The sequence below is a fragment of the Mastigoproctus giganteus genome, chromosome 7 (genome assembly GCF_048544385.1).
Source record: "Mastigoproctus giganteus isolate SK-2022 chromosome 7, ASM4854438v1, whole genome shotgun sequence".
NCBI lineage: Eukaryota > Metazoa > Arthropoda > Arachnida > Uropygi > Thelyphonidae > Mastigoproctus > Mastigoproctus giganteus.
The window spans coordinates 131,963,754-131,981,527 of NC_143581.1; the positions used below are offsets into that span (position 1 = coordinate 131,963,754).

A 17,774-nucleotide genomic window follows, 5' to 3' on the forward strand; every position below is an offset into this window, starting at 1 on the left:
CATTCACACATGAGGAGTTATTCATGAGGGGAGTGCCAGAAGTTTATAAAATGCTAACAGGGGGCTAAGTGATTTTGAAATAACTGAGAGCAAAATGGAGGAGAAATTGCTGAAGTTAAACATAAGGAAGGCACCTGGGATGGAGAGAATCTATCCAGTTATATTAAAGGAGGCAGCAAATGAAGTAAGCAAACCCTTAGCCATAATTATGAAAGCGTCCTTGGACTCAGGGGAGATCCCCATGGACTGGAGGTGTGCAAATGTATCACCAATTTACAAAGGGGGTTCAAAAGGTGACAAAAGTAACTATAGACCTGTTAGTTTAACTTGTGTTCTGGGGAAAATAATGGAATCACTGGTTAAAGAAGCATTGCAGGATCATCTAGACAAGACTGCAGTAATAGTTAAGACACAACATGGGTTTGTTAAAGGGAGGTCTTGTCTGACCAATTTGATTGGATACTATGATGTGGTCATAAAGCAACTGAATGCCAAAAATAATTTTGATATCATATACTTGGATTTCAGGAAAGCTTTTAATACCGTTGCACATGCAAGACTGCTGTACAAATTGGAGAGGTATGGCATTAAGGGTAAGTTGCTACAATGGATAAAGGAATGGTTGAGTGGGAGACGACAGAGAGTGGTAATCAATGACACTGGTCTTCGTGGATAAATGTTATCAGTGGAGTTCCCCAGAGTTCAGTGTTGGGCCTATTCTTGTTTTGTATATTTGTCAATGATATTGATGAAGGTATATCGGGTTTGATGTCCAAGTTTGCAGATGATACAAAGGTTGACAGGGTTGTTAACGACAGTAAAGACAGTATGTTACTCCAACTGGATCTAGATAAGTTGGGAAAATGGGCTGAGAAGTGGCAACTGAAGTTTAACATTGACAAATGCAAAGTACTACATACGGGTAGCAATAACCAATGAGAAACATACCAACTGTGTGGTACTACACTCAGGTAAGTGGAAAGTGAAAAAGATTTGGGAATAATTGTGCAGTCAAATATAAAGTTCATGAGCAGTGCAGACGAGGCTGCCAGGACAGGTCATGGAGTCTTGTCTACGATATATAGGAATTTTGCTAGCAGAGACAGGGAGATGATTATCCTGTTATACAAGGCAATGGTCAGGCCACACCTATAGTACTGTGTACAGGTCTGGAGGTCTCATTTTAGGAAGGATATAGAGTTGCTAGAACGAGTACAAAGAAGGGCAACAAGATTGGTGAGGGGAACAAAGGGGTGCTGTTACCAACAAAGGCTTAAGTTCTGCAAATTGCAGCGCCTGGAGAGTAGGCACCTGCAAGGTGATCTGATTGAGGTGTATAAGGCCTTGAATGGGTTGAGCAAACTGAATGCTGATGGGATTCTTCCTCTTGCTCAGACTAAGAACCTGAGGGGCCACAGTTTCAAATTGAGGAAAGATAGTTGTAGAATAGATGTGTAGAAATTTGCCTTTAGCCAGCGGGTAGTTAATTGGTGGAATAGGCTTCCATCTTTTGTTGTGGAAGCTAATAGCCTAAATAAATTTAAGGCTGAGCTGGATAGGCATTTGGAACGAATGGAGGGATGAAATGGGAAGGTTTTTTTTTTTTTTTTTTTGGGCCGATGCTGCATAAGCTTGCTTTCTTGCATCGTATGCATCTACTAATACTAATGGTTTATAGATTTATTATAATTTGTTTATGGACTGTTTCTCTGTTTTGTATTCAATTAAAACCCATTATAATTATACCTCAATCAGCATGGTTTCACCTAACACAACAGTTTCGGTACCAATTATCAGTGCTATGCGGGGTATTGCTGTAGTTTTAAAAAATATATATATTAGATACCACTATTCACTTTTTAGTTTTCAAATTTCAAAATTTATTTAAAATTTGGTATGCTATGAATCATGTGAAATTTGAATATTACTTGTTTGAATGATAATACATTCATTATTATTCAAAAATGAGAACAAATCTTTCAAACAAAATGTTCAAATATACCTTATCTAAGACTCTTAGAACCATTGATATATTATGTGGATAGATTATATATTGGTAAATCACATGAATAGATTATCTTGATAGATTAGTTGGAAGAGTTCTGTGAGTAACTTGAAATAGGAACATAGGCATAATTCCAGGCTCTCTAGTGTCAGTACCTATCGGGTTCCCATGTCAGCTTTGCGATGTAAGAAAAGTAGAACAAACATGGTGGTGCATGACTGGATGAATTCTCTTGTGCAATAACTCTTTGGAAAACACACAAAAAAAAAAATGAAAAAACCACACAAAGTAAAAATTTGTTTAAATTTAGGAAAGTATAAATATTTATCATCAAATATCGGTTAATGTTCCATAGGTGCAGGAAAACTTGGGAAAAATGCCCCCATAACACTCACCAATAAGATCACATTGTCTCATTGAGGAAAATCTTAGTCAGTTATGCAGAGTTAGTAAGGATTTTGGATTAAAGATGAATATGACTAAAACAAAAGTAATGATGAACAAGGAAGGCCACAGAAAGGGATATAATGATTGAAGGAGCAGTAATTAAAAAGGTGGAGTCATATACTTATCTGGGACATGTCATTAGCTGTAATAATGATAAATGGCTGGAAGTCAAGAGAAGAATAAATTTTGGGTTGATAGCATTCAGGAAATATAGTCACATACTGAAGAGCAATATCCCAGTTTGTCTGAAACGTAAAATAATGAACCAATGTATACTCCCCACCATGACTTATGGAAGTGAAACTTGGGCACTCACCAAAAGAATGGAAGAGAAGATGAGAACAACACAGCGAAGAATGGAACAAATTATATTGGAAATCAGACTGTTTATTAGATAAGAAGAGAAACACATGGATTAGGCAGCAAACTCGAGTAAAGGACATTCTTATCAAAACTAAAAAACTAAAATGGTCTTGGGCAGGACACGTAGCTCGAAGACATGATGACAGATGGAGTAAGAAAATAACAGAATGGTACCCAAGAGGAGCTAGAAGAAAACCTGGAAGACAACAACGGAGATGGACAGATGAAATTCATGAGTTTGTGGGTAGTAAATGGATGGCCATTGCACAAAATAGAAGCAACTGAAAAGTTGCTGGAGAGGCCTTCGTCCTGCAGTGGATTGAAAATGGCTGATCATGATGATGTCCCATTGAAAAAATCAAAATTAAAAATCATTACAAAAATCATTACCTAAAGTAGAACTGTAATTAGGAATGATTCTTTAAAATAAATAAAATAAATTCTCTCTCTCTTTAAAACTTGCAAATTGCAGGGAATTGTGGTAGAAATGTTCTTTTATATACAGGGTGTTTCAGTTAAACGTTTCAGAACTTCTAAGAGGGGTAGGGTACATCCTGACAACTCGAAATCATATAGCAATGTGGGGTCGGAAATGCTTTCCTGAAGCGGTGTTGTACACAGAAGCACCATAAAAAGAAAAGAGACCGTAAGTGAGAAATCGTTTTAATAATACATGAAAAGAAGCAAAAGGTACATGGATTAAAGTAAGTGTTCGAAGTTTCTTCCACGGGCTACAATGCACGCCTCACATCTCCGACGCATGGACATCCGAACATTCTGGAATACTCCAGGCGAATTTCGAATTTCTTCGGCAGCTACTGCGATTCTTGCAACCAGCTCCTCAGCATTGTCAACAGGGGTGTCATAAACTAGCGATTTCATATGACCCCAGAAATAAAAATCAAGACATGATAGGTCGGGTGACCGAGCAGGCCAACGCACGGGACCACCACGTCCGATCCACTGTTGACCAAATGTGACATCCAGGTAGTTACGAACATCTCCGCTATAATGGGCAGGGGCTCCATCGTGTTGGAACCACATTGTCTGTTGCGTCGATGCAGAAATCTGTTCATCTTTCAAAAGTTGTGGCAATACTTGCTGCAGAAAGATCAAGTAGATAGGTCCGGTTAGACGACACGGTAACAGGTAAGGTCCGATGAGGTGATCTCCCATAATACCGGCCCATACATTGACCGAAAATCGAATCTGTGCTGCACGACGTCGTATTGCATGCGGGTTCTCGACCGCCCAGATATGGTCGTTATGCGTGTTGAAAATTCCTTCCCTTGTGAAGGATGCCTCATCGGAAAACAACACTTCAGCAGGAAAAAGGGGATTTGTAGCACATTTTCCAAGGTACCACTGTGCGAAAGCAATACGAGGTTGAAGAAACTTCGAACACTTACTTTAATCCATGTACCTTTTGCTTCTTTTCATGTATTATTAAAACGATTTCTCACTTACGGTCTCTTTTCTTTTTATGGTGCTTCTGTGTACAACACCGCTTCAGAAAAAATTTCCGACCCCACATTGCTATATGATTTCGAGTTGTCAGGATGTACCCTACCCCTCTTAGAAGTTCTGAAACGTTAACTGAAACACCCTGTATAGTTAGTTTTCTATACATAATTTTATTTTCTGTGCGTGTGCGTGCATGCATGTGCAAAAAACATCTAAGGTGCAACACTAAAATTGGATTTTCATTGATAAAAAAAGTAAATCCTATAAAATATATTTATCAGGTATACAGAAAGGATTCACATGTATGTTCAATATACTTAGTTTTTATTTAAAACCTCAATAATTTTGTGCTTAATAGGTCAATAGTCTACAGTAATTTTAAATTACTGTAGACTATTAAATAACTACAGTAATTTTAAAATCCAATCAGGTTCTTTGTCAAAGTCTGCTTTTTTATGTTACTGGAATCAGCAGTACTAGTTTTTCAGTCTTTGAGGGATAGTCTCGATTCAAGATTATCGAGTGCTGTTACATAAATGCTAATATTATTATGCAATTCAAGGATAATTTTCTGATTGTTCACTCATAATTTATAAAAATTTTTAAAACTTTATAAAGAATATTTTTTAAAGTTCTAATTTTGTATTTGTAAAATCTGTTTAATCCAATAATTATATCTGTGATTAAATCATATGTTTTCCAATTTATGTGTAAAAATCATACTCATGTAATAGCAATCATTGGTAACTTGCTGTGCAACAGTGTGAGGTATGCACACAAAGCAATACTCATTCTGTACACTGAGGAAAAAAAAATTACAGGAAACTGTGATTATAGATGCCAATTCAGAAGAATGGTATACATGAAAATATCTGTTAGAAATGCATGTAGCAGAAACTGATCATCTATGAAATGAAGTGGAAAGACTACATATGAGATGGGTCATTAATTGACCTGACTTACCCTATTTTGAATGGGGGTCCAGAAACTTAGCAATTAACACATTCTTGTACAGTATGGACAAGGTATCCATACTTTATAAGAATGTGTTAATTTAGCTTTTCGGCACTTCGCCTTTCTTCTACTACTATGGACAAGTATGGAAACACAGTTCCTGCTACTTGGTCAGGTGTAGTTCCCTGATGAAATACCTGACCATGTATCAATATTTACTTGAGCTGGCATCAGATTCTGCATATTTGCATTACCTGTATTGTATTACCTGTACTATATTCAACAGCTGCCTGTTGAATATGCCAGTAATGGCAATGCTTGGATGATAGCTTCTTTATTTGAAAATTATCTTCATAAATGGGATTTGCAATTGGATAAGAAAAACAAAAAAATTGCATGGGTTTTGTACAACTTCTCAGCACATCCAAAGTTGACTTTCAAAACCATTGAATTAGTTTTTCTACTTCCAAATACCACATCGTTGATTCAACCTCTCTACCAGGAATGATAAAAACCTTTAAGAACTTTTATAGATAGGATATGAGGTGAAGACTTATCCAGTCTATAGATGGTGGTTTGGGAATATCATCTGATATTGCAAAGTAGATAACTGTTCTAGATGCACTTCATATCACAATGAGTGCCTGGAATGAAGTTTCCAAAACCTGCATTAGCAACTGTTTCAAAAAATATGGATTAATTATTCATGATGGTCAACTAAGTCACGATACTGATCATGTTAAAAAGCCTGAAGATGTGCATGAACAGGAGTTTAATGATTGGGTGGACATAGATGGCGATCTACATGTTACTACAACTTTAACAGATGAAGAAATTGCCCAGTCTGTTACTAATAACTTCGCCAATGAACCTGAATGAATTCCAATTACAAAACGGCAAACTCGTGAAGCTATAGACATCTTGAGGAGAGCATTGGAAGAAACTGGTACAATTGATCGTGAATATAGACTGTTATACAATATTGAAAAATCTATAAATAGACTTTGCAGTGATAATTTAAAACAATCTAAAATAAGTGACTATTTTAAATTATAATCATATTATAGTGTTATGTTTAATTAATATATGTATTAATTAATTAAGCTATGTACGTAAGTATAACTATTTTTATTTTGCTAACCTGTGGATAATATTCTTTCGATTTTCATGTATCATTTAATTGGTAATAAAGTGTAAATTTGTGCTTTGTCTTTATTTTTATAGCCTGTGGATAATATTCGTCGATTTTACTTATTAGAATTGCCATTTATTACAATCAAAATTCAGTTTGCAAACGTGATGAAACATGACTGGCACTTAATGTATATTTTTGCTTATTATGTATATAAATATATTAAATAATTAAAAAATTATTTGATGCTATTGTATCAAATATTTTTGATAACTGCATGTTAATATTTTTTGTAAACACTTTTTTCATCAATTTTTGGGTTTATTTAAAATTTGATGCACTTCACGGCTTATATTTGAAATAATGTATTGAAACTTCCCACAGTGTAGCAGCAGTCTGGAGAGAGAGAATATCAGGTTTTGTGTGTTATTGTCTTTACTCTCTGAAAACTATAATAAATCATTCAAAAGCAGCTAGGATAAGAATGCAGATGACTATTGAACTAGTGGGAGAAGAAAAACAAGTAACCTTCAACTTTTTTTAAAGAAACACAGTGACCCATGTTCAGTATCATGCTACTTTTCAAGCAAAAAGCATTTGTTACAAAGATGGTGTTGGGTCACCTAGTCTCATTCAAGCAATTTCTGAACGAAACTAATAAAAAGGTCACCTCATAAACTATTGCAGTAAAAGTTTTAAGATTTTTAATCTTTGAACAATTGTTTTTAATTATTTAACATTTGAAACTTTTGTTTTTGAGGGTTGTCTATCAGGTACCTGTCAGACAGCCCTCAAAAATTTCATTTTAAATAAATTTTTTTTTTTTTTTTTTTGAAAATAAGAGGGATAAAAAACAGCATTTTTATATGTTTAATTTTTTGATTTAATTTCACGTAGTTTAATTAGTATTATTTTTCTGCTGAATAGCCTTGCAATGTTCTTTTCACAAAAAATTAAATGCATAGCTTTTGTATGTATTTATTTTCTTTTGTATGTATTTATTTTCTTTCATATTTCTGAAGCATTATTTTTGCTTACAGCTCCTGCTGCTTTCAGATTTTCAGAAAGTACTCTTTTGGCAGTATTTGGAGCAAAATCTGTTCTTGTTCTTCATGTTTTTACAAATTCATTTAGGTGAGTACACCATTGTATTAATAATAGTACAGTCAAAGATCTTTATAGCAACCATCTTTTTAATGTCCCAATACGTTATAACATCCAATCTGGTTAGTCCTGGCCAATTTCTTATTAACTTAATGCTATTTTATGTTCTGTATAATGACCTTGAAAATAAAAGGATTTTTCTATAATGACCATAAATTTCTACCTCTTAATCTGAATTTTTACTTTTTTATTATAGTATTCGTATTTAAAAATGAGAGAATACTTCAAATATATTGAAGTAATTGACGAGCTTGCAGCGTGACCCTGAGAAATCATTTGTTAAGATTTCCCATGCTCTTTTCTTGTAGTGCGGTAATGAAATGAACATCGGTTAGAAGTTTATTTCATTATGTAGTTGTAGTATACTAGTGGCATGTGATGCAAGAAGGCAAGTGTAAGAGCTTGTGCAGCATCAGACAAAAAAAAAAAAAAAAAAAAATTTACAAAACAAATCCCTCTAAACGTTTGTCCAGTTCCTCCTTAAATTTATTTAACCTATCAACTTCTGCAACAACAGATGGAAGTTTGTTCCAGCAATTAACCACCCGCTGGCTAAAGGCAAATTTCCGCACATCTATTCTACATCTGTCTTTCCTTAATTTGAATTTATGCCCCCTTAGATTCGTAATCTGAACAAGTGGAAGAATCCCATCAGAATTCAGCGTGCCCAACCCATTCAAGGCCATATACTTTACACCTCAATCAGATCACCATGCAGGTGCCTAGTCTCCAGCCACTGCATTTTGTAGAACTTAAGCCTCTCTTGGTAAGAGAATCCCTTCATTCCCCTCACCAATCTTGTTGCCCTTCTCTGTACATGCTCAAGCAAATCTACATGCTTCCAAACATGAGGCCTCCAGACCTGTACGCAGTACACAAGGCATGGTCTGACCATTGCCTTATACAGAGGGACAATCACCTCCTTTTCCCTGCTAGCATAATTCCTATATATCATTGACAAGACTCCATGACCTGCCCTGAGAGTCTGTCTGTACTGTTCATCAAGCTTCATATTTGACTTCACTATTATCCCCAGGTATTTTTCACTTTCCACTTCCCTGAGTGTAGTACCACACAGTTGGGTTATTGCTACCAATATGCAGTACTTTGCATTTGTCAATGTTAAACTTCAGTTGCCACTTCCTAGCTCATTTGCCCAACTTATCTAGATCCAGTTGGAGTAGCATACTGTCTTTACTGTCATTAACAACCCTGCCAAACTTTGTATCATCTGCAAACTTCAACACTAAGCCTGATATACCTTCATCAATATTAGCATTAACATTACCAAAGGCACATGATGCAAGAAAGCAAGCTTATATAGCATCAGCCAAAAAAAAAAAAGAAAAATCCTTATTTCACCCATCCACTCGCTCCAAATGTTTGTTAAGCTCTGCCTTGAATCTATTTAAGCTATCAACCTCTACAACAACAGATGGAAGTTTGTTCCAGCAATCAACCACCTGCTGGCTAAAGGCAAACTTCTGCACACCTATCCTACAACCGTCTTTCCTCAATTTGAATTTATGCTCTCTCAGGTGATTATTCTGATCAAGAGGAAGAATCCCATCAGTATTGAGCACTCTCAAACCATTCAAGGCTTTATATACCTCAATCAGATCACCTCGCACCTGCGAAGTGATCTGATTGACTGTCTTTGACCGTCTGCACTGCTAAGAAAACTTCAAAACTTGACGGAACAATTACCCCCAGGTCCTTTTCATTGGCTACCACAGAGTTGATACATTACTCTTTGCCTAGTCTCCAGAAACTGTAATTTGCAAAACTTAAGCCTTTCTTCGTAAGAGCAACCCTTTGTTCCATTCACTAATCTTGTTGCCCTTCTCTGTACTCGTTCCAATGCCCTCTCAGGTGATTATTCTGAGAAAGAGGAAGAATCCCATCAGTATTGAGCACTCTCAAACCATTCAAGCCTTTATACACCTCAATCAGATCACCTCGCAGGTGCCTAGTCTCCAGAAACTGTAATTTGCAAAATTTAAGCCTTTCTTCATAAGAGCAACCCTTTGTTCCATTCACTAATCTTGTTGCCCTTCTCTGTACTCGATCCAACACCTCTACAACCTTCTTAAAATGAGGCCTCCACACCTGTACACAGTACTGAAGGTGTGGCCTGACCATTTCCTAATACAAAAGGATAATCGGCTCCCTTTCCATGCTAGAAAAATTCCTGTGTATCATTGGCAAGACACCATGAGCTACTGTGACTGTCTGCACTGCTAAGAAAACTTCAAAACCTGACGGAACAATTACCCCCAGGTCCTTTTCATTATCTACCACAGAGTTGATACGTTACTCTGGAATTACTGCTTCCCATATGTAATACTTTACATTTGTCAACGTTAAACTTCATTTGCCACCTCTCAGCCCATGTGCTCAACTTTTCTAGATCCTGTTGCAGCAGTGTACTGTCATTATTGTCATTAACAACCCTGCCAACCTTCGTATCATCTGCAAACTTGGACATTAAGCCTGATATACCATCATCAATATCATTTATAAATACAGAAAACAACAATGTACCCAATTGAAACCTGAGAGGCTTCACTAATAACATTAGTCCACGAAGAGCAGTGTCCATTGATTACCACTCTCTGTCTTCTCCCATTCAACCATCCCTTTATCCATAGCAGCACTTTGCCTCCAATGTCACACTGCTCCAATTTGTGCAGCAATCTTCCATGTGCAACAGTATCAAAGGCTTTTCTAAGATCCAACTATATGATATCAAAGTTATTCTTTGCATTCAGTTCCTTTGTGACTACATCATAGTATCCAATCAAATTAGTCAGACAAGACTTCCCCTTAACAAACCCTGCTCTGTCTGAGCTATATTTGGTCTTGGCGCATTATAGCCTTAGTTGCTAATGCGCCAATAAAATCTAAACCAACCAACCAATCAATCCGTGCTATAACTGAAGTCTTGTCTAGATGATCCTGCAGTGCTCCTTTAACCAGTGCCTCCATTAATTTCCCTGAAACAGAAGTTAAACTAACAGGTCCGTAATTACCTGTGTCTCCCTTTGATCCTCCTTTGTGGATTGGAGTCACATTTGCACATCTCCTGTCCATGGGTATCTCCCCTGAGTCCAGGGAAGCTCTCATAATTATGACTAAGGGTTTGCTTACTACCTTTCCCGCCTCCTTTAATATAACTAGATAGATTCCATCCACCCCAGGTGCCTTTCTTATGTTTATCTTCAACAATTTCTCCTCCACTTTACTCTCAGTTATTACAAGATTATCTAGCTTACTGCCAGATTTGAATACACCTCTGGTATTTCCCTCCCTGAATAACTCCTCATGTGTGAATGTAGATGCAAAATATTAATTTAGTTTGTTAGCTACCAGAGCAGGATCATAATCAGATTCATCCCCTTCCTTTTAGAGTTTATAAAAGTAAAGAAATTCTTTCTGTTTTTCTTAGCATCCTTTGCCAAACATTTCTCGTAATCTGCCTTCGCCTGCCTAACCTCCTTTGTGACTTGATTACAGACCAAGTTATATCTGCCACAGGCTTCTGTGTTGCCTGATAATTTATATGCGTCCCATGCATTTTCTTGTCTGTCACAAGTCTCATTAGTTCATTTAGGCCTAAACCTTGAACAATATTTCTTAATAGGTACGAAACGTTTAGTAGTTTCCACGTTTAATTCCTCGAATGTTTTCCACTTAGAATTTGCTGTTGGTAACATCATCAGTTGATCCCATTGTATAGAATTTAAAAACAGTCTGAGACCACTGTACTCACCTTTATGGAGGAAAAAACCCTTCACCTTGTGGTTCCTTTATCTGCAAATTCTTAATACACAAATGATCACTGCTGATAACCAGATCAAGAGTATTACCCTCTCTGGTGGCTTCTTGATCATGCTGCTGCAGAATACAATCATCCAATAAATCTACAAAATATTACTAGTGTGCAAGCGACCAACCCACAAGTTCCAGTCAATATCTGGGAAGTTAAAATCCCCCATTATTAAGACATTCTGATTTACTAGCCCACTCTATTTCTCTGTACAATTGTTCATTGTACTCATTCAAGTCATTAGGCCTATAACACACTCCTACTCTTATTTTTGTTTTCGCAGTGCTTATGTCACACCAAACTGACCCAACGGTGCACTGTTTATCTTTATCAACTGGATGGCCTTCTTTTGATTTTATGTTTTTCTTCATTAACAGCATAACACGTGCTCTCTTTCTATCCTGTCTATCCTTTCTGTACACATTGCACTCCCCAAATTCCAATTCTGCATTCCTAATATCTGTGTGACACCACGTCTCTGATATCCCAACAATATCCACCTTTGATGTTTTGAGCAACACTTCAAATTCATCAGATTTATTTACTATACTTCTAGCATTGGTATAAATGCAAGTATACATTACCTATTTTTATTCTTATTTACCCTAACACATCCCATATATTCCCACCTGTTTCTCAATGACTGCCATCAGTCTCCGAAACCCCCAGCACCTCTCGCTCCAGGCAGCTTATTCTAATAGAAGTAGTGCAAGAATCACCTTCTAGTGTCTAGAGTATATGTTTATTGGTATGGCGCCAAGAAAGCAGATAGCTTTGCCAATCAGATAAAATTAGGATTTTGCAAGCTGTAGATAATGGTGTGCATTCTGAGACTGACAAATGACAAACAATTTAGCATTTCTAAGAGTACTCTGTTCACTGTTCTTAAAGATCAGAAAAAGATTGAAAGTTTAGAGAAATCTTCTGCACCGGGTAGGATTTGAGCATGAAAGGCAAAGCATCCAAATCTTAAAAGGGTACTTTTGGAATGGCAAATGATGATGCGTGCAAAAAACGTTCCTATAGATGGTAATCTTTTAAAAGCTAATGCTGAATTGTTTGCACATCGAATGGATAGTGAAGAAGAATTGAAGCAAACAAGAGGGTAGGAGTGCGTTATAGGCCTTATGACTGATGAGCACACAAACAACTATAAAGAGAAATATTTGGTCAGTAAATCAGAATGTCTTATAATGGGGGATTTTAACTTCCCAGATATCGACTGGAACTTGTGGGTTGGTCACTAGCACACTAATAAGACTTTTGTGAATTTATTGAATGATTGTTTTCTACAGAAGCTGCATGTTCAAAAGGCAACCAGAAGGAATATCCTCTTGATCTGATTACCAGCATTGATTATTCATGCATTAAGAAATTGCAGATAAAGGAACCACTAATTAAAGAAGTATTGCAGGATCATCTAGACAAGACTGCAGTAATACAGCTTGGGTTTGTTAAGATTCTGTTTGCATATTTGTTGAATAAAGGAACATGTTCAAGCTTTACTGATTAATTGACAATATTATGTACTATACTATACTATATTAAGCTTATGCAATCTAGTTCGAGATATTTTGTATTGTATAACAATGGCGGCAATTTATGAACGGTAAACACGTGGATTTGATACCCTTACCGATACTAAGTAATACCTACAAAATCTCTATCTAAGTTACTTTAAACTAAGTATCGTAAATAGGAATATAAAGCTACTCTAGAAAATAAGTTAATATGCCAATTTAAGCTAATAAAACAGAAAATAAATCAGAAAAAACTTCTCTGGTCCAGGAGTGGCAAAAAGCTACGTCCGCACAGGCTACTCTCGTTCTCAAACAAATTCTGATTGTACACCTTCAGCTCTCACCTGCCCTAAATGTAATGGAAATAATCGTGTTTTTTCAAACACATTCGAGTTATGTAAAACAGGAAAGAAAATTCAGAAATATAAATTTGAGCATAAAGTCACTCTTCTGAAAGCAAGAAAACAAGTTATGTTGAGTACAATCATATTTAATCATACACTATTATTATTAGTCGTAGTACACTGCTCAACAAAATTACCAGAACACGTAGAAAATGTAGTGTGACTCGTGCAGCTTGCAATGAAATGGAACAAAATTTGGTGTGGTAATGTACCACACCAAATTTTGAGGGGATAGTGAGAAACTTTGGACAGGCATAAGGGACATTTATAGGTGTTGTATAAGAATTATGAAAAGGCTCACATTATAGAAGTCGATACAAGGTGCTCGAAACAACAGAGCTCACTCCAGTGCATCAGGCAAAACAGAGGCAATCTCCAAGGCAGAATGCTGAGGTCCCAAAGGAACTAGTTATTGTTGGTGACTCTATTGTCAGGGAGACAAGGAATATACTATGCAAGAAGGATAGGTGGAACAGGACCAGGGTATGCCAGTGGAAAAAGTTGAGGACGTTATAGAACAGATATCATCTTTTAAGGGCACAAAAGGTGATGTTTTGTACATGATGGAACTAATGACATTAAGAGTAAGAGATCTGCAGATTTATTCAACAAGTACAGGTCAATGTTGAAAAAAAGTCGCGAGTTAGGGTTGAATGTGAAAATGTCTGCAATTCTGCCCAGACACGATAGGAGAGAGTATATGATGAGAGACTTGTCTATCAGTTCGGCCCTGGAGAGATTGCGCAAGGCTCATGGGGTAAAATTTTTTTTAGCCTGGTCTGTATTTGTTAACAGGAGAGACTGCTTCTACAGGGATGGGATACACTTAAATAGGAAGGGTGCAAGAATATTTGCTGATGCTATCGAGGCAGTGTTAGGTGGATCAGAAAACTGCTAGCTTGGGAGGATGCAAGGACTAATAGATTAACAGTAGCCACTGGCAGAGGTGAAAGTGATTCTTGCATTGCTTCTATTAGAATGAACAGCAACCTGGAAAACAAGATGCAGGCTATTTCAGAGACTGCTAGGAGTCATTGCGATACAAGTAAACACATGGGTTTTTATTATTATTATTATTAGCTATATGGTGCAAGGAAGCCTGAGGCTTGTGCTGCACAAGCCAAAAAAAAAATTCCTGAGTTACCCTAAAAGAGAGAGAGAGACAAAAGTAGAAGGGAATCACCAAGAAAGAGAAGAATGATGATATCCAGCTTAGGACCCTGGGTGTGCCAAACCCGGGGTTGTGTTAGGGTAGCTAAGAACAGAAACAGATTCATGTATACTTGCGTGTACACCAATGCTAAGAGTTTGGTAAATAAATTTGATGAATTTGAGGTATTGCTCAAAACATCAAAAGCAGATATTGTGTTGGGATATCAGAGACGTGGTGGCACACAGATATAAGGAATGCAGAACTGGAATTTGAGGAGTACAATGTGTACAGAAAGGATAGACAGGACAGAAAGGGAGGAGGGGGTTATGCTGTTAGTTAAAAAAACACATAAAATCTAAGGAAGTGCATCCTTTTGATTTTGGTGGACAATGCAGTGTTGAGTCTGTTTGATGTGAAATAAGCACTGGGAAAGGAAAAACGAGTAGGTGTGTGTTATAGGCCTAATGAATCTGATGAGTAAATTAGCAATTGTGCAGAGAAATAGAGTGGGCCAGTTAATCAGAATGTCTTATAATGGGGGATTTTAACTTTCCAGGTATTGACTGGAATTTGTGGATTGGTCACTTGCACACTAGCAAGACTTTTGTGGATTTTTTGGATGACTGTTTTCTACAGCAACATGTTCGAGAGGCAACCAGAGGGAGTAATAGTCTTGATGTGGTTATCAGCAGTGATTATTCATACATTAAGAATTTGCAGATAATGGAACCACTGGGTGACAGTGATCACAATATACTGATGTCGGAATTACTTAAAGATGTAACTACCATCAAGGCTAAAGGGAACGGCTTTTGTTTTCATAAAGGTGACTACAGGGATTTCAGACAGTTTTAAATTCTGTACATGGGATCAACTGATGATGTTATCGACGTTGAATTGTAAATGGGAAGCCTTCAGGGACTTAATTTTAGAGGCTACTAGGCTTTTCATTCCAACTAAGAAATTATGTTCAAGGTTTAGGCCTAAGTGGATGTCAGATGAATTAATGAGGCTCGTGGAAGAGAAGAAGAATGAATGGGATGCATATAAAGTATCAGGTGATATAGAAGCCTATGGCAGGTATAAACTAGTTTGTAATCAAGTCACAAAAGAGGTTAGGCAGGTGAAGGCAGATTATGAGAAATCTTAGGCAAAGGATGCAAAGAAAAACAGCGAAGAGTTCTTTACTTATGTAAACTCTAGATGGAAAGGGATGAATCAGATTGGACCACTTAACATAGATGGGTTGACTTTTGATGATCATGCTGAGGTAGCTGATAAACTGAACGAGTATTTTGCATCTACATTCACACATGAGGAGTTATTCAATGAAAGGATGTGCCAGAAGTTTATCAAACGCTAACAGGGAGCTAAGTGATTTTGTAATAACAGAGAGCAAAGTGTAGGAGAAATTGTTGAAGTTAAACATAAGGAAGGCACCTGGGTGGACGGGATCTATCCAGTTATATTAAAGGAGGCAGCAAAGGAAGTAAGCAAACTCTTAGCCATAATTATGAGAGCTTCCTTGGACTTAGAGGAGTTTCCCATGGACTGGAGTTGTGCAAATGTATCACCAATTCACAAAGGGGGTTCAAAACGTGACACAAGTAACTACAGACCTGTTAGTTTAACTTGTGTTGCGGGGAAAATAATGGAATCACTGGTTAAAGAAGTATTGCAGGATCATCTAGACAAGACTGCAGTAATAGTTAAGACACAGCGGGGTTTTTTTAAAGGGAGGTCTTGTCTGACCAATTTGATTGGATTCTAAGATGTGGTCACAAAGGAACTGGATGCCAAAAATAATTTTGATATCATATACTTGGATTTCAGGAAATCTTTTGATACCGTTGCAAATGGAATACTGCTGTACAGATTGGAGAGATATGGCATTAAGAGTAAGTTGCTACAATGGATAAAGGGATGTTTGATTGGGAGATGACAGAGTGGTAATCAGTGGACACTGCTCTTTGTGGACAAATGTTATTAGTGGAGTTCCCCCAGGGCTCAGTGTTGGGCCCATTGTTGTTTTGTATATTTATCAATGATATTGATGAAGGTATATCAGGTTTAATTTCCAAGTTTGCAGATGATGCAAAGGTTGGCAGGGTTGTTAATGACAGTATGCTACTCCAACTGGATCTAGACAAGTTGAGAAAATGGGCTGAGAAGTAGCAACTGGAGTTTAACATTGGCAAATGCAAAGTACTGCATATGGGTAGCAATAACCGAAGAGAAACGTACCAATTGTGTGGTACTACACTCAGGGAAGTGGAAAGTGAAAAAGACCTGGGTGTAATTGTGCAGTCAAATATGAAGTTTGCTGAGCAGTACAGATGGGCTGCCAGGGCAAGTCAATGATATATAGGAATTTTGCTAGCAGGGACAGGGAGGTGATTATCCCATTATACAAGGCAATGTATAATGGGATAATCCAGGCCACACCTAGAGTGCTGTGTGCAGGTCTAGAGGCCTCATTTTAGGAAGGATGTAGAGTTGCTAGAACGAGTACTAAGAAGGGCAACAAGATTGGTGAGGGAAATAAATGGGTGCTCTTACCAAGAAAGGCTTAAGTTCTACAAATTGCAGTGCCTGGAGAGTAGGCGCCTGTGAGGTGATTTTATTGAGGTGTATAAGGCCTTGAATGGGTTGAGCAAACTGAATGCTGATGGGATTCTTCCTCTTTCTCAGATTAAGAATCTTGAGGGGGCACAGTTTCAAATTGAGGAAAGATAGTTGTAGAATAGATATGCAGAAATTTGCCTTTAGCCCGCAGGTAGTTTATTGGTGGAACAGGCTTCCATCTTTTGTTGTGGAAAGTAATAGCCTAAATAAATTTAAAGCTGTGCTGGACAGGCATTTGGAACGAATATAGGGGTGAAATGGGAGGGTTTTATTATTTTTTTTTTTTTTGGCTGATGCTGCATAAGTTCGCTTTCTTGCATCATATGCCTCTACTAATGCTAATGCTGGTAATGCTAAATATGGTCACAAGACAGTATGGCGGATGATCCATTCCAATGGCTAAACAGGGCTGACAGTGGTAAACCATGCTTAACATAAGGGTGTTTATAAGATTCTGTGGCAACAAATCCAATCCTTCCACCAGTGCGATCTTAGCTAACCAAGTCACCGGGGAGTTGGCTGTCGGCATGCAATGCAATGCCCAAGGGCATCCTACACATATTTGACTGGATTTCAGTCTGGTGATTGTGCTGGCCACAGCAGTTGTTGGATTTCATCAGTTTCAAGATATTGAAACTCTTGAGCTCTATGTGCAGTGGCATTGTCGTGCACGAAAAGAAAATCTGGACCAACCGCACCTCAAAAAATTTGCAG

General features: G+C 37.3%; 1 protein-coding gene across 1 annotated transcript in view; it reads left to right on the forward strand.

Annotated features, from left to right (window-relative positions):
* LOC150083207 (tRNA (34-2'-O)-methyltransferase regulator WDR6) overlaps window positions 1–17,774 on the forward strand; it is a 760,490-nt gene that overhangs the window by 30,187 nt on the left and 712,529 nt on the right. The window contains exon 3 of the mRNA XM_090378434.1: window positions 7,406–7,499. Within this exon, the coding sequence (XP_090234560.1) occupies window positions 7,406–7,499 (94 nt within the window). The remainder of the gene's footprint in view (window positions 1–7,405; window positions 7,500–17,774) is intronic.